General features: G+C 44.8%; 1 protein-coding gene across 1 annotated transcript in view; it reads right to left on the reverse strand.

The window, feature by feature from the left end:
* Positions 1 to 27,957, reverse strand: part of LOC126470115 (MAM and LDL-receptor class A domain-containing protein 1-like) — a 336,480-nt gene that overhangs the window by 86,081 nt on the left and 222,442 nt on the right. Inside the window, exon 13 of the mRNA XM_050097720.1 lies at positions 13,072 to 13,252. Within this exon, the coding sequence (XP_049953677.1) occupies positions 13,072 to 13,252 (181 nt within the window). The remainder of the gene's footprint in view (positions 1 to 13,071; positions 13,253 to 27,957) is intronic.

Genomic DNA, 27,957 nt, shown 5'->3' on the forward strand with positions numbered 1-27,957 from the left:
ATGTTTAGTGAAAATGTATCGCTATTCTGTCGAAGAGCGCGTGCTTCTTGTGGAGCAATAGTGGGTTACTGGTTCCATTAAGACAGTGATGTCTGTTGAACGCTTTTGGTGACCAGTGTATACCGCCTAAGTGCTGCATAAAAAAGTTAGTGAACAAGATGGAGAGCCGTGAAACGGCGGGGGATGGCCGCTATTACCGGAAGAAAAAGTGACTGGCGTGAAACGATAGTTGACCTCTCCCACAAAGTCTGTTCGACGCTTATCTCAGGAATGTGGCACGTCACGAAGTACATGCTACAGAGCTGCGAAGAAAGCCGGCATATATCTATACAGGTGGTTCAGGAACTGAATTTCAATGACAAACACAAATGGAGCACATTTTGCCGTTGGTTTCAGCAATTTATTGCTCAGGGGCCAGGAATATTGCAGTATGCATGATTCAGTGATAAGGCGTAGTTCTACTTCTGCGGCTACGTAAACTTTCAGAATACACGTTTGTGGTTCAATGAAAATCCACATGCACTTGTCGAGTAGCTCCTGCATTCACAAAAGATTGGTGTGTTCTGTGCAGTATCACAGTGTCGCATCATCGGATCAATTTTTTCTCGTCTACTGTGACAAATGCAGTTTGCATCGAAATGTTTTGGGAATGTGTGACCGAGTTGGACGATGAAGAACTTGCCCTCAGCTGGTACCAACAAGATGGCGCCACGTGCCACACATCTCGAGTCACCTCGAATAATTTTTCCCTGGCAGAATGATTTCGCAAGGACTGTGGCCCCCAAGGTCACCTAATTTAACACCACCTGACTAACAGGCAAGGTATACAGAAACAAACCACACAATTTGGAAGATTTACAAGAGAACATCATCTGTGAAATCTAGGCAGTGACAGCAGAGATTCTGGCAGCTACATTCGAGGTATCGTGTTAAACTGGGTTTACTACAAGTCGAGGACAGTCACTTCCAGCACATTTTGTGATTCGCCTTTATTTCCCCATGAACAAGGTATGACATGCTCATTCCATTTTAGTTCCTGATTTTTATGCAAAATCTGTAAGTATAATTTAAGGAAATGTTTGTTTGTGGGACCTCTTTCGAGTGGGACACCCTGTATCTTTCACACCAGGTGAAATACACTCCTGGAAATTGAAATAAGAACACCGTGAATTCATTGTCCCAGGAAGGGGAAACTTTATTGACACATTCCTGGGGTCAGATACATCACATGATCACACTGACAGAACCACAGGCACATAGACACAGGCAACAGAGCATGCACAATGTCGGCACTAGTACAGTGTATATCCACCTTTCGCAGCAATGCAGGCTGCTATTCTCCCATGGAGACGATCGTAGAGATGCTGGATGTAGTCCTGTGGAACGGCTTGCCATGCCATTTCCACCTGGCGCCTCAGTTGGACCGCGTTCGTGCTGGACGTGCAGACCGCGTGAGACGACGCTTCATCCAGTCCCAAACATGCTCAATGGGGGACAGATCCGGAGATCTTGCTGGCCAGGGTAGTTGACTTACACCTTCTAGAGCACGTTGGGTGGCACGGGATACATGCGGACGTGCATTGTCCTGTTGGAACAGCAAGTTCCCTTGCCGGTCTAGGAATGGTAGAACGATGGGTTCGATGACGGTTTGGATGTACCGTGCACTATTCAGTGTCCCCTCGACGATCACCAGTGGTGTACGGCCAGTGTAGGAGATCGCTCCCCACACCATGATGCCGGGTGTTGGCCCTGTATGCCTCGGTCGTATGCAGTCCTGATTGTGGCGCTCACCTGCACGGCGCCAAACACGCATACGACCATCATTGGCACCAAGGCAGAAGCGACTCTCATCGCTGAAGACGACACGTCTCCGTTCGTCCCTCCATTCACGCCTGTCGCGACACCACTGGAGGCGAGCTGCACGATGTTGGGGCGTGAGCGGAAGACGGCCTAACGGTGTGCGGGACCGTAGCCCAGCTTCATGGAGACGGTTGCGAATGGTCCTCGCCGATACCCCAGGAGCAACAGTGTCCCTAATTTGCTGGGAAGTGGCGGTGCGGTCCCCTACGGCACTGCGTAGGATCCTACGGTCTTGGCGTGCATCCGTGCGTCGCTGCGGTCCGGTCCCAGGTCGACGGGCACGTGCACCTTCCGCCGACCACTGGAGACAACATCGATGTACAGTGGAGACCTCACGCCCCACGTGTTGAGCAATTCGGCGGTACGTCCACCCGGCCTCCCGCATGCCCACTATACGCCCTCGCTCAAAGTCCGTCAACTGCACATACGGTTCACGTCCACGCTGTCGCGGCATGCTACCAGTGTTAAAGACTGCGATGGAGCTCCGTATGCCACGGCAAACTGGCTGACACTGACGGCGGCGGTGCACAAATGCTGCGCAGCTAGCGCTATTCGACGGCCAACACCGCGGTTCCTGGTGTGTCCGCTGTGCCGTGCGTGTGATCATTGCTTGTTCAGCCCTCTCGCAGTGTCCGGAGCAAGTATGGTGGGTCTGACACACCGGTATCAATGTGTTCTTTTTTCCATTTCCAGGAGTGTAGTTTGGTCATGACTGGCTCTCCCAAAAATCTCAATAATTCTCGTCTACCCCGTGGGCCTTTTTTCTACACCTACATCTACATACATACTCTACAAGCCACCATAAGCTGCGTGACGGAGGGTACCATGTACCACTTCTAGTCGTTTCCTTTCCTGTTTCACTCGCAGACAAAGGAGGGAAAAACGATTGTCTTTATATCTTGGCATAAACCCTAATTTCTCATGTCTTATCTTCGTCATCCTTACGCGAAATGTGTGTTGGCAGTAGTAGGATCATTTTGCAGTCAGCTTCAAATGCTGGTTCTCTAAATTTTCTCAATAGTGTTTCTCGAAAAGAACGTCGCCCTCCCTCCAGGGGTTTCCATTTTGGTTCCCGAAACAGCTCCATAACACTTATGTGTTGTTTGAACATATCGCTAATAGGTTTTACCAGCCTGCCTCTGAATTGCTTTGATGTCTTCCTTCAATCCGACCTGGTACGAATCCCAGACGCTCGAGCAGTACTCAAGAACAGGTCGTACAAGCGTCCTATATGTGGTCTTCTTTACAGGTGAACCACTCTTTCCTAAAATTCTCCCAATAAACCGAATTTGACCGCTCACCTTTCCTACCACAGTTCTCACATGCTTGTTTCAACTCATATCACTTTGCAACGTTACGCCCAGATATTTAAACGACTTGTCTGTGTTAATCAGGACATTACTAATGCTTTATCTGAACATTACGGGTTTGTTTTTCTTGCTCACCCGAATTATCTTACATTTTTCTACATTTAAAACCAGTTGCCAATCATCACACCAACTAGAAATTTTGTCTAAGTCATCTTGTATCATCCTACAGTCACCCATATTCGACATCTTCCTACGTACCACAGCATCATCACCAAAAACCGCAGACTGCTGCCGCCAGATCATTTACGTATACAGAAAATAATAGAGATCCTATCACACTTCGCTGGGGCACCCCTGATAAAACCCTTTTCTCTGATGAACACTCTCCGTCGAGGGCAACATACTAGATTCTATTACTTACGAAATCTTGGAGACACTCACATACCTGGGAACCTATTCCACATGCTTGTGCCTTCCTTAATAGTCTGCAGTGGGGTATCGTTTCAAATGCTCTTCGGAAATTTACAAATATGGAATGTACCTGTTGCCCTTCACTCATCCAGACTTGATGTATACCATGTGAGAAAAGGGCAACCTGAATTTTACACGGACGATGCTTTCTAAAACCGTAATAATTCGTGGACATGAGCTTCTCAGTCTCTAGAAAATGTGTGGAACTCAGATTATGTTATAGAATTTTGCAGCAAGTCGACGTTATGTATGTTGGCCAGTAATTTTGAGCGTCTCCTCCTTTAGTCTTCTTACATACAGGAGTCACCTGCGCTTTTTTCTAGTCGCTGGGGCTTTGCGCTGGGCGAGAGATTTGCGAGAAATTCAAGCCAGGTAAGGGGCCAATACCGCATGGTACTCCTCGTAAAACTAAAATGGGATTCCTTCCGGACCTGACGACTTATTTATTTTCAACTCCTTCAGTTGTTTCTCTACGCTGGGGTTGCTTATTACTATGTCGTCCATACGGGACTCTGTGCGATGGTCAAACGACGCTATGTTTGTATGATTCTCCTGGTTGAAAAATTCCTTAAATGCGAAGTTTAAAACTTCAGCTTTCGTTTTGCTATTTCAACTACCACACCAAACTGATCAACGAATTAATGGATAGAAGCCTTAGAACCGCTTAGCGATTCTTCATAGGACCAAAATTTTCTTGGGTTCTTGGCCAGATCTTTTGCTAAGGTAGTTGTATGCTTCGTTCACCGATCTTATCACAGACGCACGAATCTCTACTGACTTTTGCCTGTCGTCATTTGCGCGTTCTCTTTTGAACCGAGAGTGCAACAGTGTTTGCTTCCTCAGCATTTTCTGAATTTCGTTGCTAAACTACTGTACGTTTTTTGGACGGAATCAACCTACTTCGTACACACTTGTCTAGAGCACGATTTACAGCCTGGTTAAACTTTGTCCATAATTCCTCTATGTCTATCAGGCTGGAACTAAATGAGCGCAAATCATTGTCTAAAAGAGAAGTTAACAACTGCTCATCTGTTTTCTCTATCAGTAACACTCACTTAGTTTTCTTGACTGATTTATTAACTTTCGTAAACGTAGTCGCTATGAGGACATCATAATCACTAAACATAAACTCTATATTGATGCCATAGATAAGATCCGTCTATTTGTAGCTACAAGGTACAAAATATTTCCATAGCATGTGGCTTGCCGAACTAGCTGCTCAAGACAGTTTTCAGGGAAAGTGTTCAAAGCTGCTTCGCAAGACTGACTGCCTGTACCCCTGCAATGAATCCATAGATGTCCCAATGCATACTCAATAGGTGAAAGTCGCCTCCAACTAGTGGTGTATGATTTAGATATTTACGCGCTACTTACCGTAGAATTTCTTTGAGTGACCCTGAAACTGCCGGTAAAAAGATTCAATAATTAACTTGGTTTCACCTGAACCTGTTATTCGCGACCAGGTAACTTCACTCTCACATTCAATTTGAACCACAATAGAGACAAACAATACTCTTGTCGACTGTCCTTCCGATAAACTTCCATGATTTGTTAAATATCTCAGAGCTTTCTACTTCTAGTTTTAGCCAGTTCTCGGTCCCAAGAATAATTTGAGCTTGAGAACTTTCCTGGAGAGCAATAAGTTCAGGAACTTTGTTACGCATACTTCTCCAGTTTAGGGATAAAGTTTTGACAGTCGAAGTGTTTACTCTGAACACAACCTGATTTCACCGGAGAGTATTCATCAGAGTACCTCGAACTATCTCCTAGCCTAAAAAACCTCCATGTGCACACATACTCTGCTACCCGAGTAGCTGCCCCCTTTGTCTACTGTATTCCTGACCCGTCAAGGGGAGTCCTACAGTTCCCTATCCGATAGTGCAGGTCTAACAATCTGCAGCTAAGGGTGTCAAAGAGCCTACAAAGCCTTTGAGACCCTTCACTTAGCCCCAAAGGAAAGGACCTCGATCAGTTCTACGAACATTGCTGGAAATTGCAAGTTCTGCTTGCACCCTGCGTGTGAGGCCAGCTGTCTTGATCACCTTAGCTAGTCGCCTGTGTGAACTGAGGATGTCCTCAGAACTCATGCAACAGACGTCGTTGGTAGCGACGTGAGCCACAATTTGCAGACAACAGCACCCTACATACTCAATAGCTACAGGCAAGACTGCTTCCACATATCAGATGAGGCTGTCGGCAGACATACTGAGTGCACATTGGCTTTCTTTCCAGCCTTGAATGCTACCTTCCTAAGGGGCTCCATGAAACACCTAACGTTAGAGCTCCTGATAACTAGCAGGCCCCTGTCCCTGTGTGTCTGCTTGGATGCTTCTGAAGGAATGGTCACCTGCTCTCTCACAGGGTGTAGGTGAGCTCAGATGTCCAACCTCAGTAGTAGGGTAAGGAGAGAACGAGTGCACTGTGTGTCACTGAAGACGTCATTGATGAGCCGTGGGAGTCCCTCACCCCCAGCTCCCTCCATCCCAACACTCCTCCTCTAATGAAAGTCAATTGCCCTATGTATAAAATGGTGGGAAGTTCAAATTTTGCTGGGAAATTCAAAACTGGCGGGATTTTCAGAAGACGGGTGAAGTGACCGCGTGGTTTGAGGTGTCATGAGCTGGCCGGTGTGGCCGAGCGGTTGTAGGCACTTCAGTCTGGAACCATGCGATCGCTACGGTCGCAGGTTCGAATCCTACCTCGGGCATAGATGTGTGTGATGTCCTTAGGTTAGTTAAGTTTAAGTAGTTCTAAGTTCTAGGGGACTGTTGACCTCAGATGTTAAGTCCCAGAGTGCTCAGAGCCATTTGAACCATTTTTGTTGCGCCATGTCATGGATTGGGCGGCCTTTCCTGCCGGAGGTTCGAGTCCTTCCTCAGGCATGGGTGTGTGTGTTGTTCTTAGCATAAGTTGCTTAAGTTAGTTTAAGTAGTGTTTAAGTCTACAGACCAATGACCTCAGCAGTTTGGTCCATTAGGAATTGATATACATTTTTGATTTTCAGAAAATAGCCAAACTGTGCTAGTGTGGAAGTAGGGCTGTTGTTGTCCTAAGTACAAATGGACAGGAAATTCAAAATGGTGCATGCTCATTGACTTGGAATACTGGGACAGGGAATCTGAGACTTGTAATATTGGCACAGTCAGAATACAAGATGAGGAGGCAAGATGGCTGACCTCGGTAAAATACGGCTGACACAAGATGACTGAACTGGAATTCTCGTGCAGTGCTAGTATGACATCACAACCTAAGACTTGGAATATTGGTGCAGTCTTGCTATGTCAGAATATACGATGGCGATGTAAGATTGCCGACCTGAGATACTGACCCTGGTTGTATGACATCACAATTCTGCTCAGACCTGTTGTACCACATATAACAGTGTGGAATTCTGGGATACTGGCACAGACTTGAGATACTGGTATAGGTTCTATGACATCAGAATCGAAGTTCTAGGATACCGGCATGACAACTTCTGAGATAAAGGATGTTTTCACAGGTCCAACCCTGTCTGCAAACCTATTTGACATGTTTCCCTCAGCCGGCCGGTGTGGCTGAGCAGTTCTAGGCGCTTCAGTCTGGAACCGCGCGACCGCTACGGTCGCAGGTTCGAATCCTGCCTCAGGCATGGATGTGTGTGATGTCCTTAGGTTAGTTAGGGGACTGATGACCTCAGATGTTTAGTCCCATAGTGCTCAGAGCCATTTTTTTTGTTTGTTTCCCTCAGTTGCTGTTCACTCAGAGGTGTGTGATCATTGCTTCTCCTAATTAAATTTGGTTCTTTCCACTTTATAACTTTGACATCACACCCAGAGTGAAAGGCTCACAACCAGAGGTGTATGGTTACTTACAGAATGCCTGCATACTGCTTCTCCGAACTCCAGTTCCTCTTACTCGTCCTGGAGTCGCAGTGGTGACAGTTCTGTGCACAGAGACGTGACATGCATACTGTTGATTCAACTGCCTCACACGAAGTGGAGGACAGCACTGCAGCCACAACCCTTGTCCTAAGTTTAACTCCACGTGAGCTATGTTTAAAAAAACTGCAGTGAATAGGATAGCAACAATTCATCTTCGTTTAAACAAGGCCAGGAACAAGTCCCCTTTCCACAGTCACAAAATTCTTGGTCAAAAAGTCCACCCAAAGCCGCTAAGAGCCAGGTCACTGCACACCACTGCCAACATTGGAAGACAGGGTTTCTGGGCTCGCCATGTCAGGTAAGCCATGAGACTCTCGAGTTAAAATGATGAGAAACATGAAAATAGTTGTTCTTTACCGCAAGCATGGGGTAACAGCAGAGGGAATGAGAGAGGAAAGCTGGGCTTGAAAACAGTAGAGAATAGCTCGAGCCAAGTCTACTCACTAGAGAATGTGCTGCTATATTTACCATTGAGAAGCACTAGACAGTTGCCCCAGCCAAGTCTGTTCAATAGGGAATAAGAGAGGAATGCTGGGACAGCTAGTGGCAAGCACCAATAACCTGTTGTTGTTGTTGTGGTCTTCAGTCTTGAGACTGGTTTGATGCAGCTCTCCATGCTACTCTATCCTGTGCAAGCTTTTTCATCTCCCAGTACCTACTGCAACCTACATCCTTCTGAATCTGCTTAGTGTATTCATCTCTTGGTCTCCCTCTACGATTTTTACCCTCCACGCTGCCCTCCAATACTAAATTGGTGATTCCTTGATGCCTCAGAACATCTCCTACCAACCGATCCCTTCTTCTGGTCAAGTTGTGCCACAAACTTCTCTTCTCCCCAATGCTATTCAATACTTCCTCATTAGTTATGTGATCTACCCATCTAATCTTCAGCATTCTTCTGTAGCACCACATTTCGAAAGCTTCTATTCTCTTCTTGTCCAAACTATTTATCGTCCATGTTTCACTTCCATACATGGCTACACTCCATACAAATACTTTCAGAAACGACTTCCTGACGTTTAAATCAATACTCTATGTTAACAAATTTCTCTTCTTCAGAAACTCTTTCCTTGCCATTGCCAGTCTACATTTGATATCCTCTCTACTTCGACCATCATCAGTTATTTTGCTCCCCAAATAGCAAAACTCCTTTACTACTTTAAGTGTCTCATTTCCTAATCTAATTCCCTCAGCATCACCCGACTTAATTAGACTACATTACATTATCCGTGTTTTGCTTTTGTTGATGTTCATCTTATATCCTCCTTTCAAGACACTGTCCATTCCATTCAACTGCTCTTCCAAGTCGTTTGCTGTCTCTGACAGAATTAGAATGTCATCAGCGAACCTCAAAGTTTTTATTTCTTCTCCATGAATTTTAATACCTACTCCGAATTTTTCTTTTGTTTCCTTTACTGCTTGCTCAATATACAGATTGAACAACATCGGGGAGAGGCTACAACCCTGTCTTACTCCCTTCCCAACCACTGCTTCCCTTTCATGTCCCTCGACTCTTATAACTGCCATCTGGTTTCTGTACAAATTGTAAATAGCCTTTCGCTCCCTGTATTTTACCCCTGCCACCTTTGGAATTTGAAAGAGAGTATTCCAGTCAACATTGTCAAAAGTTTTCTCTAAGTCTACAAATGCTAGAAACGTAGGTTTGCCTTTCCTTAATCTTTCTTCTAAGATAAGTCATAAGGTCAGTATTGCCTCACGTGTTCCAGTGTTTCTACGGAATCCAAACTGATCTTCCCCGAGGTTGGCTTCTACTAGTTTTTCCATTCGTCTGTAAAGAATTCGTGTTAGTATTTTGCAGCTGTGACTTATTAAACTGATAGTTCGGTAATTTTCACATCTGTCAACACCTGCTTTCTTTGGGATTGGAATTATTATATTCTTCTTGAAGTCTGAGGGTATTTCGCTTGTTTCATACATCTTGCACACCAGATGGTAGAGTTTTGTCAGGACTGGCTCTCCCAAGGCCATCAGTAGTTCCAATGGAATGTTGTCTACTCCGGGGGCCTTGTTTCGACTCAGGTCTTTCAGTGCTCTGTCAAACTCTTCACGCAGTATCATATCTCCCATTCCATCTTCATCACCAATAACCTATAACCCACAAGACACTTTCCCACTCCCACTCCCACTCCCACTCCCACTCCCACTCCCACTCCCACTCCCACTCCCACTCTGGATGGAATTTGAAAATTAAGAGATGCACATTTATCCTCTTGACAGTGGACACCTGGGCACGGGGCGGGGTGGAGGAGGAGGAGGAGGAGGAGGGAAAAAAATGAAAAGAAGAGAAAGAAGAGAAAAGGCAGAAGCATTAGGGTATTATGCTTGGATAAATCTCCACAAAAATAAATTTTGGGTGGAATGGACTGTAGCTATTTGCTGACAATAACATAACCAACATCACAGAGCCATCAAACATGTGAACTTTTATGTATCAGGCGTGTGCCGACAGCATTTGAGAATCAAACAGGCTTATACTTATTTACAGCCCAAATCGTAGCCATCAAAAACATGGTAAATATAGACAATGAAAAACAGTGACATCTTACAAGAGTAAGAGCGTGTATGCTTCGTATTTGAAGCATTTAAACACAAAAAAATTTCAGCTGTATCAGATGCTAGACCTCAGCGCACCCTGTCGACATGGTTCAGAGACTAGAGGTGAATAGAACCTGAGTCTTCCATCTAATGGGGAGTATGACGTTCCCAGCATACTGGGGGTGTGAATTACGTGATACAATGCAAAGCCTTACTGACAGGACCCTGTGTGCTGGCTCTCCAAGCAGGCAGCTGGTGGTTGAGAGCTCTCACTCCATGAGCTGCAGTGGGCTTCACTAACATCTTCTAAATAATTCTCTTTATAATACTAAACAGTGTTCCACTTCACATCAGGCTCTGTCCGCTCCCCTCTCCTCTACCTCCTGTACATGGCAGATATGACCAAACCCCTTCCTCCAGTCCACCTCCTGCAGTATGCCAATGACACCATTTTTCTTGCCCCCACTCCTACCCTTCAACGGTTCCAACGCCTTCTCCAGAATCACCTAGACCTTTTTGCCGCACTGTGTAACCAGTGGCTCCTTAAAATCAATCCTTCCAAGACGCAGGCATTTATCATAGGTCATACCACTCGCTCTTTCCGGCTCCTGGATTGTTCTCTTACCATCTGCACACGTCCGGTCTGCCTCTTCCCCACCTTCACCTACCTTGGACTCACTATTGACCATCACCTCACCCGGATCTGTCTCCTTAAACTCCTCTCTGGCCAGACGTGGGGGTTGAAATCCATGTGGATCCTCTATGACCTGATTCCTTTCCACCATCTGCTCCTTTTCCTTGAACATATCCACGTCATCTACACCTCCCGCCAACTTGATCCCCCTCATCCCCTGGTCGCTCCTCTCCTCTCCTCTCCAACCCCTGCCCTCTGCCATGCCTTCACCATTGTGTCCCCCCCAACCCTCCGACTCTACACCCTTCATCTCCTTTCCCAAGGTGGCTCCCATCACCTCCTCCTCCCAAATGATGCCCTCTCTCCTCCCATTTATCCCTCCTATCAACTCTGATCCTCACTTCCCCCTCCCTCCCTCTGTCCTTCTCCTGGGCTCCCTCTCCCACCTTCTGTCCTGTTTTTTCCCTGCCTACCCTCCCTCTGACTGCCTTCTCTCCCCCGAGTCCTTTTGCTTTCCCCTCCACTACCTTCCCCAATCCTTCTGCTTCCACTCTGTCCCCCTTTTTTCTATGTCCTCTCCCTCTATCAGTCCCCCCCCCCCATTTTCCTCGCCACCCCCCTTTTTTCCGGGTCCTCCTCCGCCCCATCTGCCGCCGTGTCGCCTCTGTAGTGCTGTGTAAAGTGAATGTTCAGTGCTGTGTGTCCGTTATCAGTGTTGCGAACAGCCACTATACTGTCACTAGTTGTGTTTTTATCTCGTGCGAACAGAAACCAGACTGTCGCCATGTTTTTCTAATTGTGCCTGTCTACTTACTGCATGTCTTCATCCGTATTGTCAACGCCGTGTTTTTATATTTTAAATTCCGCAACTTTCCGCCATTTTACAGTTTTATTTACAATGTCACTGTTTTATCACCTGTTTTTATTTTTTGTTTATATTCTCATTACGTTTTTCAACTTTTCTCTTGGCTGTAGAACGTCCTATTACGTTGCCACCACCGCGCCCCCCCCCCTTTACCTACACCAGAAGACATGGTCTGGGGTGCGATTTCGTGTGACAGCGGGAGCATCTTCGTGGTTACTCCACGCACCCTGACTGTAAACTTGAACTTCAGTGAGGTGATTCGTCCTTTTGTGCTGCCACTCATGAAGGAATTCCATGGTGTGTTTTCCAACAGGGTAACGCTCGCCCACATACCGTTCGATCACTAGATCTGTCTCCAACCGAGCACATAGGAGACGTTATCGGACGTCCACTCCATCGTTATCCGCAACCAGCATTAACCGCCGCTGGATTGACAGACCAAGTGCAACAGGCGTGGAACTCCATCCCACAAACTTGACATCAGACACTCGTGCAACACAATGCATGCACGATTGTGTGCTTGCATCCAACATTCTGTTGGTTATACCGGTTAATGTACCAGCATTTCACATTTGCAGTGACTTACCTCACGCTGTGATCTTGTAATGTTAATCACTTACATATGTCACCTAGACAAATGTATTCCCCCAAGTTCATTACGCTACATTAATTACTTTTTGGTGTTGCGATTTTTTACCGTCAGTGTATTTCTCAGACGAGTTTAAGGAGGCAATTAAAGACTTGGTAATGGAGGGGATCTTCATCAGCTGCAAGGCGACGATGAGAACTGTGATGACTAGAGAACATTTTTATTGTATGGAAGAGGTTTTTGTTAAATTGACCAGAAATTTTATGTAAGAATTAGTCACTTTTTCTGTACGTGACAAATTATGTGGATGGTTCGAACATTATGCATTTCAGTTAGATTACTAAATAACCAAAATCAGATAGCCAAACCATTAATTGAATGTGGTACTTAATATATTTGCTCAGCGTAAAGTTATATTTTTTTCAGTATATCCAGGGATACTAAATAGCATTTCAGTTTAGTCTGCATTAACCGAAAATTATTTCACAAAAACTATTTGTATGTAATATAATCATACTACCCTTTGATTGGTAACATTTCCCATGCATTCGTGAAATAGGTCTTGCAAATGGTGCTGGGACGACGAAAATCAAAAACAGTCTTGACCGAAAAATAAATAAGCAGTTTATTAGCACCTAGTCCAAAGACTCGTTTACTCTTTTCGAACTTGAATTCAAATGTTTCAGCTGAAATGAAACGATCGTGTGGCGTTATTGGCCAAGGTTGTTCGGCCGCCTGGTACAATTAACAATGTTGTACGAATATTACACACTCCTTGTATCTACGGGTATTTTAGTGACTATTACTTTATTTTTATTATATCGTTTTTCAGAAGTAAAATTTTAAGATAAAATAGGGCTACATACATTGTAGTTGTTAGGTTGCAGAATACGAGCTTGTGCATAATGCCATTCTGGTCCTTGGTGGTTATATAGACGCCATATTGGAAGTGTAGTAGTGCCAGACTTGTCCATGGTTCTCGTATAAACAGTTAATGCTCCCAAGCTTGGACCAGTGTTATCTATAAAAGGCTCGTTCAAAACATACCTGTAAAAACGAAAGAACAGTAGTTGATGAAGTTGTCTTAAACATTGTCTTAGTGCTTAATGGTGGAAATGATGTTCATTCAATGTAAACACATAACCCAAAACTGAAAACTAATGTAGTCAGAGAAACAAGAAAGTTGCTAACTGTGAAAGCTAAAATATTTTACATCTACAGCAATATATGACAGTAAGTACTGCACCTTCAGTGGAAATCTGGAGTGACATTGCAGAGATAATACCAAGTTACTGAGTTCGTTGGATTGAGAGCTGGAGGAAATACGAAGCAACAATCAAAAGAATCCACTATGGCTTCAATTAAAGAGCAATTAGCAGAATGTCTCTTACTTCACAATGAGATAGAAAATGCATGCTCCTGACTCTCACATTACAATGTGACATAAATGTGCCTGACTGCAGCAAATAATTCCTTTCAATATCTAAATATAACATGTACAGTATCTGATCAGTAGCATCCAGAAAAGCCGGTATAAAGAGGAATTGATAACTAAATGACAGAAGAGGCAAACCAGCCTGTATAAAAGGAGGCGAGGAGTATTCTCTTGGCCGTAGAGAAGCAGTAACAGAACATGGGTCGGTCATGAGACCTCAGTGACTTTCAGTGTGGACTAGTCACTGGATGTCACCTGAGCAACAAGCTAACCATGGACATTACAGTCCTTCTAAAGCTGTCCCAGTCAACTGGTAGTGATAAGACTGTGAAGTTGAAACGCGAAGGAACAAACGCAGCTAAACCAAGATCACACAGACCTCATGTGCTGAAGGACAGGTATCGACTAAAATTGCATGAAATCAGCGTACGGAATAACACGAAAGTTCCAGTGTACTACCAGCAGTCCAACTAGCACAATGACCCTGTGTAGAGAGTTAAAACAAGTATGGTACAACTGAAGCGCAGCTCCTCATAAGCCAGATATTTTTGTTGTCACTGCTAAGCCACGCTTGAGGTGGTGTGAAGAGCGACTGGAAAGAGTGATTTGGACTTATGAATCATCCTGTGACAATCCGATGCACCGGTTTGGGTTTGCCGACAACATTACCTGACATCATGTGCAGTGCCTTCAGTGAAATACGGAGTTGGCGTTACGGTATGAGGGCGTTTTCCGTGGTTAGGGCGTGGTCCCATTACTATGCTGAAGAAAACACTAAATGCGGAGGGATGTACTGTGTACGGCGCAGAGTGGAAGAACAGTGCGTAGACGATGATTCTTCGTATTAGCATGACAGTATATTCTGCCATAAAGCATCATCTGTTAGGCAGTTGTTTCTGGGCAATAACAAGCCTGAAATGGACTGATCTGTCACGAAATTGGACCTGAATCCTTTGGAACACCTCATGGATAAGTTAGAAATTCGACTTCGCTCCAGACCTCAGCGTCCAACACGATTAAATTCCCTGGTTTCGGCTCTTGAGGAAGAATGGGCTGCCATTCTTCTACAGACAAATCAAGCACCTCATTGGAAGTGTCCCCAGCAGAGTTCAAGGAGTCATAAAAGCGAAGAATGGACACACCACTTTTTATTGTCCACTCACAAGTGTCCATATACTTTTGATCACATGTTGCAGGTAGTACACATAGTTGTGTCTGGTGCATATTTTTAAGAGTTCCAAGAAATGTTAGCTGTCATTTCTGGTGTGAGCTCTATATTTAACAACTGGAAACTAAATAGAGACATCTGAATTGTGAATTTTCTGATCGAAGGAGTGCAACACCCATTTCCAAGCAAAAATATCAGTTCTGGTGGATCTAAATACTGAAGAAATTTCGGAAACGCACCGGATCACCTGTTAATCATCCAGCTACACTCCTGAAAGCTCATCAGACAAGCAAGATGAGTCTCGAACCACGGAAGTTCAGTCGGACTTACCTATAAAATACCAGTAGCTTGATGTCCCCAAGGAAAATATCTTACGTTCTTTTTCATTCCTATTAAAAGGACATCAACTAAAATACAATTTCTAATTCATAGCTTTTATTGTGGATGGCTTTATTTTTGGCTATTCACATAGTCTAAAATCAATGTGACATCTGAGAGTCTTGTAAATTCACCTTTTTCTAATTAACCGAAGTGACGTCTGTGGGAGTCTATGGTGGTCACTGAACCTTCAGAAGCTAATGACGTTGTTAAATATCGAATTTCACGAAATGTATTTCTGTTAAACATGTAAGATACTAAGATAAGAGCTTGAAAGTTTTGTGTGGACTTAAATGTACGAGCAGAATGATGAGGATACAGCGAGGTCTTTACAATCGTAACCTGACAAAATCTTTATTCTATACTAGCTAGTTTACGACTACATTGTTTATTATTAGGAATGGCCAGTTCCTTCGTGCGCCTTGCTTGCTCTCCAATATAGAGGCTTTCAGCTGGTAGCAGTAAACTATGGAACCAGCACCATGTGCATCGTAATTGTAAGCAACGGATGATGAACGGCCACTTTCCTTTAGGTAGCATCTCGCCATTATGTGCAGGCCTACAAGGGTCATTGTATCTCAATTTTGTTAAAATACTTGCAGTCATCAACGAGCGAAATGTCATTTAGACATTGAGTGACGCGACTCTTCGCAGGATCAAACGACGCTTACAGTGATCAAAAGTATCCACGTTATTACGAGCGGATGTTAAAATGGTTTGTTTCCACCTGTCGCCTTTATGACGGCTTGAACACTGCTGTAGACATTTCAGTGAGCTTTTAATTGTCTATGGAGGAATGGCAGTCTATTGTCCCTCGAGAGCCGAAAGCAAAGAAGATAGTGATACTCGTGGCTGGGTTCTGGTCTCAAGTCAACGTTCTAACTTATCCCAGAGGTGTTCCATTGGGATCACGTCGCGTCTCCTGCCACAACAGTCTATTTCAGGAATGTTATTGTCCAAAAACCATTGTCAAATAGATGATGTTTTGTGACGGGGTGAGCTGTCATGCCCATACAATCATAGTCTCTGAACTGTCATCTACTTCACGCAGTACACAATTATGCAAAATGTGTTCACATCCTTCCGTATTTAGCGTTTTCTTAAGTGTAATAAAGGGGCACACCCCAACCACGAAAAACAGCCACTTACGATAACAACTCCTCCTCTGTACTCACTGTTGACACTACACGTTATGGCAGGTAACATTCTCCAAGCACTCACCAAACCAAAGCTCTTCCATCGGATTGGTACAGGGTATAGCGTGATTCAGCACTTCAAATCACTCGTTTCTAGTCATTCTACTTTTACGCCAACTCAAGCTTCACCTAGCACTGACAACAGATATGTGTGACGTACGAGGAGGACCACTGTACTCCATTATTTTTAACTCCCTGCGCACAATTATAGTACTACATGGACTGGTGGTAGCACTTTGGAACTCAACAATGTTCCTCCCTCTGATTTTATGTGATTTTTTTTCAGTCACCCATTCCATTGGTCGACCATCCCTATACGTCAGTACATGAGGTTCGCCTGGTCTTGGTTTATCTGTGGATCTTTCTTTGAGTTTCCGCATCACAACCACATCACTAACAGTAGACTTTGGCAGCCCTAGAAAGGTTGAAATATCCCCAATGCCCAGCCCCCGTTAGAAGCCGCTGAGCTGTCCTGGCCGACCCATTCTGCTTTTCTCCTTCTCTGCTGACAGCGCAGTAATCCCTGCCTCCGTTTTTGCTGATTGGATCGCCTATAGTGAGATCTAGTGGTCAATTCTGCAGTGGAGGAAATTTCCACATTACGTAATTAGAGATCCTAGGATGATTTTAGAGCAAATAAAGTATTAAAGATTTTGTGACTTCGTAGGTTGCCCCAGAGTAATAATTCTTGATAACCTCCTCGGGTTTGCTGCGGGATCCTAAAATAAACATGATTCGATATTTCGGCGATGCACCTGTCTGCCATCTTCAAGAAAACGCTGCTGCTGCGTCCCGTTGAAGACTGATGCCAAGGCTGCAAATCGTGCAAGCGCCGCCCGTCACAATTGCTACCCTCCAAGACTGTGCTGGTGGCGCCGCCGTTGGTAGGACACCGATGGCAGCGATATATCGCACTCAGAAGCTATTTTCAAACACTCGGGCTGGCCGCAACGATGAACGTTGTGTTTTGATGCGGGATTGTATAGAGTTCCACGTCCTGCTAAGAGAAAAACCGTTGCCTCTTAATCAAATTGTCTGCCAACCCAATGTCAACTGTCTCTTTATAAACACTGTTCGAAAAACAGAAAGTTTTGGGAACTATCACAGTCTCGTCAGATTTGCCCGTGTCCCTCGTTCAGGCAGAAGTACGTTGGTTGCTAAGCTGAAGTCCTCGGTGCCTTATCCACGAAGTCTCCCATACATAAATTGGTGACTATGGTGTGTAAAGGACTGCTCATAGCCACTCCATGATCCTGTTCAAAAATGTTGCTATTAAATGAAAAACACGTGCATTTCAGCACATGACGATAAAACTTCACTAACTCTTCATCCAGTCTGTCACGAATCAAACTCACTAACTGTATCAGAGGGACTCGTGTAAATAGATATACCACATCAAAACTCATCTACATCTACATCCATACTCCGCAGGCCACCTGACGGTGTGTGGCGGAGGGTACCTTGAGTACCTCTATCGGTTCTCCCTTCTATTCCAGTCTCGTATTGTTCGTGGAAAGAAGGTATGCCTCTGTGTGGGCTCTAATCTCTCTGATTTTATCCTCATCGTCTCTTCGCGAGATATGCGTAGGAGGGAGCAATATACTGCTTGACTCCTCGGTGAAGGTATATTCTCGAAACTTTAACAAAAGCCCGTACCGAGCTACTGAGCGTCTCTCCTGCAGAATCTTTCACTGGAGTTTATCTATCATCTCCGTAACACTTTCGCGATTGCTAAATGATCCTGTAAAGAAGCGCGCTGCTCTCCGTTGGATCTTCTCTATCTCTTCTCTCAACCCTATCTCCACACTGCTGAGCAGTATTCAAGCAGTGGGCGAACAAGTGTACTGTAACCTACTTCCTTTGCTTTCGGATTGCATTTCCTTAGGATTCTTCCAATGAATCTCAGTCTGGCATCTGCTCTACCGACGATCAACTTTATATGATCATTCCATTTTAAATCACTCCTAATGTGTACTCCCAGATAATTTATGGAATTAACTGCTTCCAGTTGCTGACCTGCTATGTTGTAGCTAAATGATAAGGGATCTTTCTTTCTATGTATTCGCAGCACATTACACTTGTCTACATTGAGATTCAATTGCCATTCCCTGCACCATGCGTCAACTCGCTGCAGATCCTCCTGCATTTCAGTACAATTTTCCATTGTTACAATCTCTCGATATACCACAGCATCATCCGCAAAAAGCCTGAGTGAACTTCCGATGTCATCCACAAGGTCATTCATGTATATTGTGAATAGCAATGGTCCTACGACACTCCCCTGCGGCACACCTGAAATCACTCTTACTTCGGAAGAGAATGACATGCTGCGTTCTGTTATCTAGGAACTCTTCAATCCAATCACACAGTTGGTCTGATAGTCCATATGCTCTTACTTTGTTCATTAAACGACTGTGGGGCACTGTATCGAACGCCTTGCGGAAGTCAAGAAACACGGCATCTACCTGGGAACCCGTGTCTATGGCCGTCTGAGTCTCGTGGACTAACAGCGCGAGCTGGGTTTCACACGATCGTCTTTTTCGAAACCCATGCTGATTCCTACAGAGTAGATTTCTAGTCTCCAGAAAAGTCATTATACTCGAACATAATACGTGTTCCAAAATTCTACAACTGATCGACGTTAGAGATATGGGTCTATAGTTCTGCACATCTGTTCGACGTCCCTTCGTGAAAACGGGGATGACCTGTGCCCTTTTCCAATCCTTTGGAACGCTACGCTCTTCTAGAGACCTACGGTACACCGCTGCAAGAAGGGGGACAAGTTCCTTCCCGTACTCTGTGTAAAATGGAACTGGTATCCCATCAGGTCCAGCGGCCTTTCCTCTTTTGAGAGATTTTAATTGTTTCTCTATCCCTCTGTCGTATATTTCGATATCTACCATTTTGTCATCTGTGCGACAATCTAGAGAAGGAACTTCAGTGCAGTCTTCCTCTGTGAAACAGCTTTGGAAAAAGACATTTAGTATTTCGGCCTTTAGTCTGTAATCCTCTGTTTCAGTACCATTTTGGTGACAGAGTGTCTGGACATTTTGTTTTGATCCACCTACCGCTTTGACATAAGACCAAAATTTCTTAGGATTTTCTGCCAAGTCAGTACATAGAACTTTACTTTCGAATTCATTGAACGCCTCTCGCATAGCCCTCCTCATACTACATTTCGCTTCGCGTGATTTTTGTTTGTCTGCAAGGCTTTGGCTATGTTTATGTTTGCTGTAAAGTTCCCTTTGCTTCCGCAGCAGTTTTTTAACTCGGTTGTTGTACCACGGTGGCTCTTTTCCATGTCTTACGATCTTGCTTGGCACATACTCATCTAGCGCATATTGTACGATGGTTTTGAACTTTGTCCACTGATCCTCAACACTATCTGTACTTGAGACAAAACTTTTGTGTTGAGCCATCAAGTACTCTGAAATCTGCTTTTTGTCACTTTTGCTAAACAGAAAAATCTTCCTACCTTTTTATGATATTTCTATTTACGGCTGAAATCATCGATGCAGTAACCGCTTTATGATCGCTGATTCCCTGTTCTGCGTTAACTGTTTCAAATAGTTCGGGTCTGTTTGTCACCAGGAGGTCTAATATGTTATCGCCACGAGTCGGTTCTCTGTTTAACTGCTCAAGGTAGTTTCCAGATAAAGCACTTTAAAAAATTTCACTGGATTCTTTGTCCCTGCCACCCGTTATGAACGTTTGAGTCTCCCAGTGAATCCGAAGGACCCAGCCTCAATGATTTCAACCGTCGAATAAAACCTACCGTAAAGGAGATATGGTGTTCACTCTTGCCAACATTTGGGCTGAGAACTGATGTTAAGTATTTCGCCAGGTTATAAGTTGGCGCACACAAATTACTAACAACAGGGGTAGAGGAACTTCTTCCTTCCGTAACTTTGGCAGACCATACAAGCTAGACGGAACGCAGCACTAGGGTTAAGTTTCTAGCGTAAGTCTTCCGACGACGCGCACTTTTTCATAAATGGGGGAGTCTTGTGCTTAATCCTTTCTGAAGTGTCACAAGACAACTTTTTGTAAACCGGGTCGTTGAGTAATGAATTAATTTTAAGGATGTAATCATTCCGTGTAAATAGAACCGTGGTATTCCCCTTATAAGTTGATAAAACTACTGCTTCATCATCATTCCTGAGGGTGCGAATAGCTGCTCTCTCTGCGGAACAGATGTTATCCCGCGGTAGCCGAGCCCGACGCAATGTGTGGGACACTTCTTGCCTTAATTCTTCTGCCTGGTCCTCGGAAAGTGCTTGTTCTACCGAGCAGAAAAATTCTGTAACAGGAAGTCTATTTCGAATGGGAGCAAAATCTAAACCCTTCTCCAACACGTTAATAGAAAGATGAACCACAGTGTGTCGAAGTTTGCTCTCCTGATACTGTAGGACGAGAAAGAAGCTGTTCAGATTTGGACTGTCTGATAACGACTCATCTATGTGCCCAATCCGACAGTGTCAATGTAGAACAATCAGTTTACTTCCACGCATTTCCCGAAAACTGCGATGATAATTTCAGATGTAATGTAGAATAAATATTTGGAAATAATATCCAGCTGTCTACGGGTAAAGTGAATGCGTTCCCTTGTCAGTGCTCTTTAATCCTATTAGATCTCTTGCTATTAAAAAAATGAACAAATCTGTCAAATTTAGTGATAATACATTCGCCATGGCATCTCAGCAGGAAGGCGAGTGTACTCAACAGCTTTCCTTTTTCCTCCGGATTTATCCAACTTCTGTTCAAGTTTCACCATCTCCTCCCCATAGCAGTACTTGATGTGACATTGTAGGCTTTCTCGGCGTAAAAATTCTTGATAGTCTCCTCAGATTTATAGCGGGATCGCGCATCAAAACCCTACGTTCTTCGATGCGGCCAGCCTGAGTGTCTGAAAATAATCTTTGAGTACGATATATCGTTGCTGCCAGTCTTTTGCTAAGGGCGGTGCCACCAGCCCAGTCTTGGAGAACACCAATTGTGATGGGCGCGTGTGCCGTGTACGATATGGTGGGCTATATAGGACGACGACGATTTGCAGCCTTGGCATCAGTTTTCAGCGGGACTCAACAGCAGCAGCAGCGGCGGCGGCGTTCTCCTGTACATGGCGGACGTGTGGACCGCGGAAATATCGAATAATGTTGACTTTAGGATCCGGTAACAAACCCAAGGAGACTATGTAATGGCTCTGAGCACTATGGGACTCAACATCTGAGGTCATCCGGAACTTTGTCCAAAAAATTTTTCTTCGCTTACCTTTTACTTCTTGTACATGGCCTCCTTTACTCTCCTCCACAATTGATACTCCACTCACAACGCCGTTTCCACTTCCGGAAGCAGTTTTGTTACACGTCTTGCTGGATCGCGCGAAGCGCCGTCTGCAAGTTTTCTTTTATCTCGTCTATCGTTGCAAGTTTTCGTCCTTTCAAGGGGGCTTTCAGCTTTGGATATAATAATAATAAAAAAAAAATCAGTCTGCAGGGGCCACGTCTGGAGAGTATGGAGGCTGAGGCAGCACAGTGATTTCGTTTTTTGTGCAATAGTCACGCACCAATAGGGATGAACGTGTGGTTGCGTTATCGTGATGAAAGAGCCATGAATTGTCTCGCTGCATTTCAGGCCGTTTCCTTCTCATATTTTCTCGAAAGCGTCGCAAAACGTCCTGATAGTACCATTGACTAACGGTTTGTCCTTGTGGCACGAATTCATGATGAACTAATCCTACAAAGTCAAAGAAAACTGTCAGCATGGCTTAGACATTTGACCTAATCTGACGACCTTTTTTTGGTCTTGAAGAAACTTTCCAACCCGTTATCAAGACTGAGTCTTGGTCTCAACATCATAACCGTAGATCCACGTCTCATCACCAGTTATGATCCTCTTAATTAACATATCGTTGTCATTTGAGCGATCCCACAGCTCTTCACAGACTGCGAGGTAAAGGTCTTTCTGGTCTTGATTCATGAGCCGTGGGACGAACTTGGCGGCAACACAGTGCATTCCAAGATGCTGTCAGGAATTCATGACATCATGCAACTGAAATTTTACATTCTTTTGCAATCTCTCGGCTCTCAGTGTTCGACTGGCACGCACAATTTAGTTGATGTTCCTGACATGAGCGTCGTCGGTAGACGTCGAAGGGCATCCTGAACGAGGGTCATTTTTAACTTCCGTCCGGCGATTTTTTAAACCGTGTGAACCATTCGTAACACCGGTTACGGCTTAAGCACTCATCACCGGTGGTTTCCTGAATCATTTGGTGTGTCTCTCTAAAGGTTTTCTTGTTTCACGCAAAATTTAAAATAAAGCAGACGTGTTGCTCCTCTAACTCTTCCTTCTCCAAATTCGCAAACTACATGACACAATGTTCTACTCAATACAGTCCTGAACAATAACTAACACACATACAACAATGAAACTCCTACACATTACGCACAGACGTGTGCAGGGTTGCCAACAGCATTTCACTCGAACACACCATTGGCACGAAATTACGAATGTTCAGGAATCTTTTGAACAGATCTCGTATGCTCTAGAATGAAATGATAATTAAATCAATACCTTAAGCTGTCGACAGGCGTTCATATACATTAACAGGGACAGTTGAATATGTGTGCCCCGACTGGGACTCGAACCCGGGATCACCTGCTTACATGGCAGACGCTCTATCCATCTGAGCCACCGAGGGCACAGAGGATAGTGCGACTGCAGGGATTTATCAATTGCACGCTCCCGTGAGACCCACATTTCCAACTTAATGTCCACACACTACATTCGTAGTGGCCCTGCCCACTACGCTCATTACTCGCGGCAGGCAATCTTACCGAGTTCCGTAAGAGTTCGGGCAATGCGTGTGCTTCCGCACAGAAGAAGAAGGTCAATGGCCGGTTAGCCTTAACTATATGGAGATGGTATCTGTTCTTTCGGAGATGTCCGGCCATTGACCTTCTTCTTCTGTGCGGTTGCACACGCATTGCCCGAACTCTTATGGGACTCGGTAAGATTGTCTGAAGCGAGTAATGAGTGTAGTGGGCAGGGGTACTACGAATGTAGTGTTTCGATATTAAATTGGGAATGTGGGTCTCACGGGGAGCGTGCAACGGATAAATCCCTGCCGTCGCACTATGCTGTGTGTCGTTGGTGGCTCAGATGGATAGTGTCTGCACTGTAAGCAGGAGATCTCAGGTTCGAATCCCGGTCGGCGCACACATTTTCAACTGTTCCTGTTGATGTATATCAACGCCTGTCGACAGGTTAAGGTATTGATTTATTTATCATTTCATTCTAGAGAGCTGCATGGTCGCCCATGGTATCTGTCCGAAAGAACAGATACCGTCTCCATATGGTATGCTCTAGTCCCTAACCCAGTTACAGAAATGGAAATAGAACTTATTGAGATATAATTTTGGTGTTCTAGCCCTCGGCAGCCGCATGTTTCAGAAAGAAGCAGAGAGTCACTTCTGAATCCTCTCAAGGAACGCATCGGCTGGTGAAAAGAGCACTTCCTGCTGGTAGTATAACTGGAACTTGGCAACAATGCTAATATGTGTGGCAACTCTGTGACCACCAAGTTAGTTCCTGGTCGGTACAGACATATCCTCCCAAATTCATATGATATTTTCCTGTCGTTTCCATTGAATAATCTGAGTTATTTTCACTTAAATTGTGACAGTGTCTTATCAACTTAAGGTTTTGAGTCTAGCGAGATGGTTCCAAGCACAAACTGCATCATCGTCTTTTAGATTGCCATTTATCTGTCCTAGCAACCACTGGGGTAATAAGGGAGAGACGAATACCACAGGTCTTTGCCAGCTCTGAGGTAATAAAGTCACATTGTAAAGCGAAGTCTGCTTTAGCTCTCGATTCCAGTCTTAATGAAGGGCTGTTTGTTACCTGTTCTGTGACAGAACTACAAGCAGCCAGATCTAAAGTCAGTAGGAAAATCTTAAGAAAACGTTTCCATCACCAGTGCTCCTGCTACTTCAGGTGCCCCACAGCGCAAAAGCGAAAAACTTGTAGCACTGCACAATTGATTATGCCTTTTTCTGCTTCTGCCGACATAATTTTTTGTGGATACACAATTTTAGTTATGAAACTTTGTGCACTGAATAATTTATTAACTGGTGTTCTTTATTCATCTACTCTAGCTGCCAAATTTCCATGCCACTTGAGTATGACACAGGTCAGTACATAAACACAAACCGTTCACAGTCCAAAGTGCATAACATCTTTCTAAGGAGTCGTTGAGTTGCAGACAGGAAAAACAACAATACTGCTACACATTTAAGTTTTCGGCCAAACGGCCTTCTTCTGAAGTAGAAAACACACAGACATTTACACAAGGGCAACTCACACGCCCTCATGGGCTCAGAATTCGTTTTCTGAGTACGAGCTTGGCGACCCTGGGGTTCCTGGACTGTGGACTGGAAAGCGCAGTCAGTCCGCTGTCACCTAACTAACCTCTGGGCATGCTTCAGCGACTACTGTGTGGCGTGGCGTTGCAGCGTTGTGTGCCATAGGCACTGTGGATCTTGGCTTAACCATCCACATCACGAGGATGGTAAAAACGTCTTCACAACCCCTCAATCTCAAGGTGTGCTGTGCACTGATGAGATGCAAGGCTGTGAGAAGGAACGCTTGCTAGTGGGTAACCTCTGCGGAATCTGCTGCATCTCAGTTGTGTACGTCTTACCCAGACAAGTGGGGCTCTGCGTGGGCGGACTTCCTTTCCTGGCTGTTCGTGGAAACTACATGAAGCCCAGATCTAACGTTTCTACTCCCAGCAGTTCAGGTGGTTCATTTGCAATTTTAACACCCAACTCCTAAGAGGCTTTGTGGGGCTAGTTCACCTGAGTCATCTCTGAATGTCAGAGATAGTATTAAAGGACCACATCTTGTGATAAATGATGTCTTTGTTGTGATGAAATGTGTGAATGGCTCTTTTGAAAAGTTGTCACCCTTCTATAACCATAAAGCTCTGGAGATACTTGCATGGCAACTCAAATCTATCAAGAGGCTGCACAACAGTACTCTCCTGCTCGAAACTATGAAGGATCCCCAAGTAAACAAGCTGTTGATGCCAAGTTACTATGAGAATATCCCATCACCTGTGAGCTGCGCACTGGGTTAAACAGTGTTAAAGGAGTTGTAAAACGCCAGGACGCTATGGACATGGATACAAACAAACTGCAGCAGGAATGGGAAAGTGCACAGGTGACTGAAGTCCTGAAAGTTATGGAAAAGGTTTATGATGAGCTTCAGAAGTCACCGTCCTTTATCCTGACATACAATTTTCTGAAGTTGTCTGAGGATATTGCAGGACGCATTCTCCACCTTAGGGTTAGACTTTATTTCCCAAATCCAATGCGCTCCCTCAAGTGTCAACGCTTTGGTCACACCACTATTGGTTGTGATGGTCGGGCTACATGTGGAAGATGTGGCACTGCAGCCCACGAACTCGGTTTTCAATGCACTGCCACACCCTTTTTGTGTTAATTGTTCCCAGACCCATCTGGTTTGGAGCTGGGACTGTCCTGTCTTAGCCAAGAAAATAATATCCAGGAGATAAGAAGTCACCCAATGGGTCTCATACTTTGATGCAAAGAAAGAATTCAACCCCACTCAGCCACCGCATTTTGTGAAGTCTTTTGCCTTGACGTTGAAACAGGGTGTCCAGAATATCATCGTTAGCACTCAGACTATGATGGTTGAGCAGGGCACATATACCTGCACATGTAAATGCAGCTGCCATCCTGCAGCGCTGGTCCTACAGCCCAGCGATCCTATAGCTGAAACATTTATAGTTGCTGAACATAATGTCAGTCAAGATAGCAAGCCAGCATGACAGCCATCGGAAGAGGTCCATCCAACACGGTGTTTCTGTTACATCAGCCTTGCTACTGTCCCCAATCCAAGCTGGGGACGAAGACAAACAGGCCAACGCGATCCAGTCCAAAGCCATCGGACCATGTGACCTTAGTCCAGTCTGATATATCTAACGATGACCATACCATTGATGGTATGGATGTCGACGTTCGTGTGAGAGAACAAGCGAGTACCTCAAGTGACCACTTACCCTTCTGCTGCAGCCTCCCTGCCATGTCAGAACGACAGGGGGAAAGACAGTGGCAAACCTCAGTTTTAAGATAGCTCCATACTTCTGTGGAATTTGCAAGGTTCATGATGCATGTGGAGGAATTACATCTATTTACATAGAGTCGTCCACTTTGTATATGTATTCAGGAGACTCATTTCAAATCTTCTGACACCCTTCATTACGTAGTTATGTTCTCCACAGATAGGACTACCTTAGTGGAGAGAGAGTCAAGGGTGGGAGCGGCTATTTTCCTCAACACCACCTTTCACTCTGCGCCTCTGTCCTTCATGGCCAGCCTACAAGCAGTCACAGTGTCTGTACATGTACATCATCAGTTGACTGTATGTTTCCTCTACCTGCCCCTACACGACGCATTCGATGAAGTGGCCCTTCATTGCCTTCTTACTCAGCTCTCTCACCCCTTCATCCTCTGCGGTGATTTTAATGTCCACAGAGTGCTTTGGATCTCTGCAACTACCTGCACCAGGGGTAGAGCAGTTGAGAGGTTCTCATGTATTCATTTGCATATTTTCTCAGATGGGGCCAAGTACTCACTTCTGCACTCCAACATGGTCATTCTATGCTATGAATCTCTTGCTTTGCTCTCCAGCCCTTTCCAACACAGTTCAATGGGAAGTGGTCAGTGACTTGGACGGCAGTGATAACTTTCTGATCTGCAGTCACCTGCCACAAGGAGTGCCGTCCAACAGAAAACCACTGCGATTGGCGATCAGCAGAGGCTATTTTGCCACTTTTATTGCTACTGCCGGTCAGGATTCAGCTTCACAGCTGGATTTGCTGCTAAGAGGGGCAGTTGGGACTTCCAGTGCACCACTAGTGAAGAGTACAACTGCACCTTTTCCATATGGGAGCTGGTTTCTGTGTTGTCTGCGGCTTGTGGCATGTCTCCTGGTCACCCCAGGATTCTTTGTAATATGCTATGGCACCTCACTTGACGAAGCAACGAAATTCTCCTCATCCTCTTTAGTGTCATTTGAGTAACAGGTAACTCTCCTGACTCATGGCGTGAGACAATTTTAATACCTGTTTCAAAGCCTGGAAAAGATCACACATGCCCAAGTAGTTATCATGGTATTGCCTTCACTAGCTCTATGGGAAACATCTTGAAGCAAATGATTAACGACAACGTTTTCTGGATCTTAGAAATCAGGCAGCTTCTTATTCGCTTTCTGCATGGGTTCAGGAGGTATCGCTCCATCTTTGATGACATGGCCTTTCTAGAGGCGGCTGTACAACAGGGTTTCCTGGACCAGCATCACCTTGTGGCCATATTTTTTTCTTCGAGAAGGCCTATAGTATTACTTTGAAGCATCTTATCCTCGGGCAGCTCCATGAATGGCGGTTTCGTCAATGTCCTCCCATTTTCATTCAGTCCTTCCTCTTGCTGGGCTATTCTCGACAACGAGTCAGTGACGTCCTCCCTGATCACTTTGAACAGAGGGG

The sequence above is a fragment of the Schistocerca serialis genome, chromosome 3 (genome assembly GCF_023864345.2).
Source record: "Schistocerca serialis cubense isolate TAMUIC-IGC-003099 chromosome 3, iqSchSeri2.2, whole genome shotgun sequence".
NCBI classification, from domain to species: Eukaryota; Metazoa; Arthropoda; class Insecta; order Orthoptera; family Acrididae; genus Schistocerca; species Schistocerca serialis.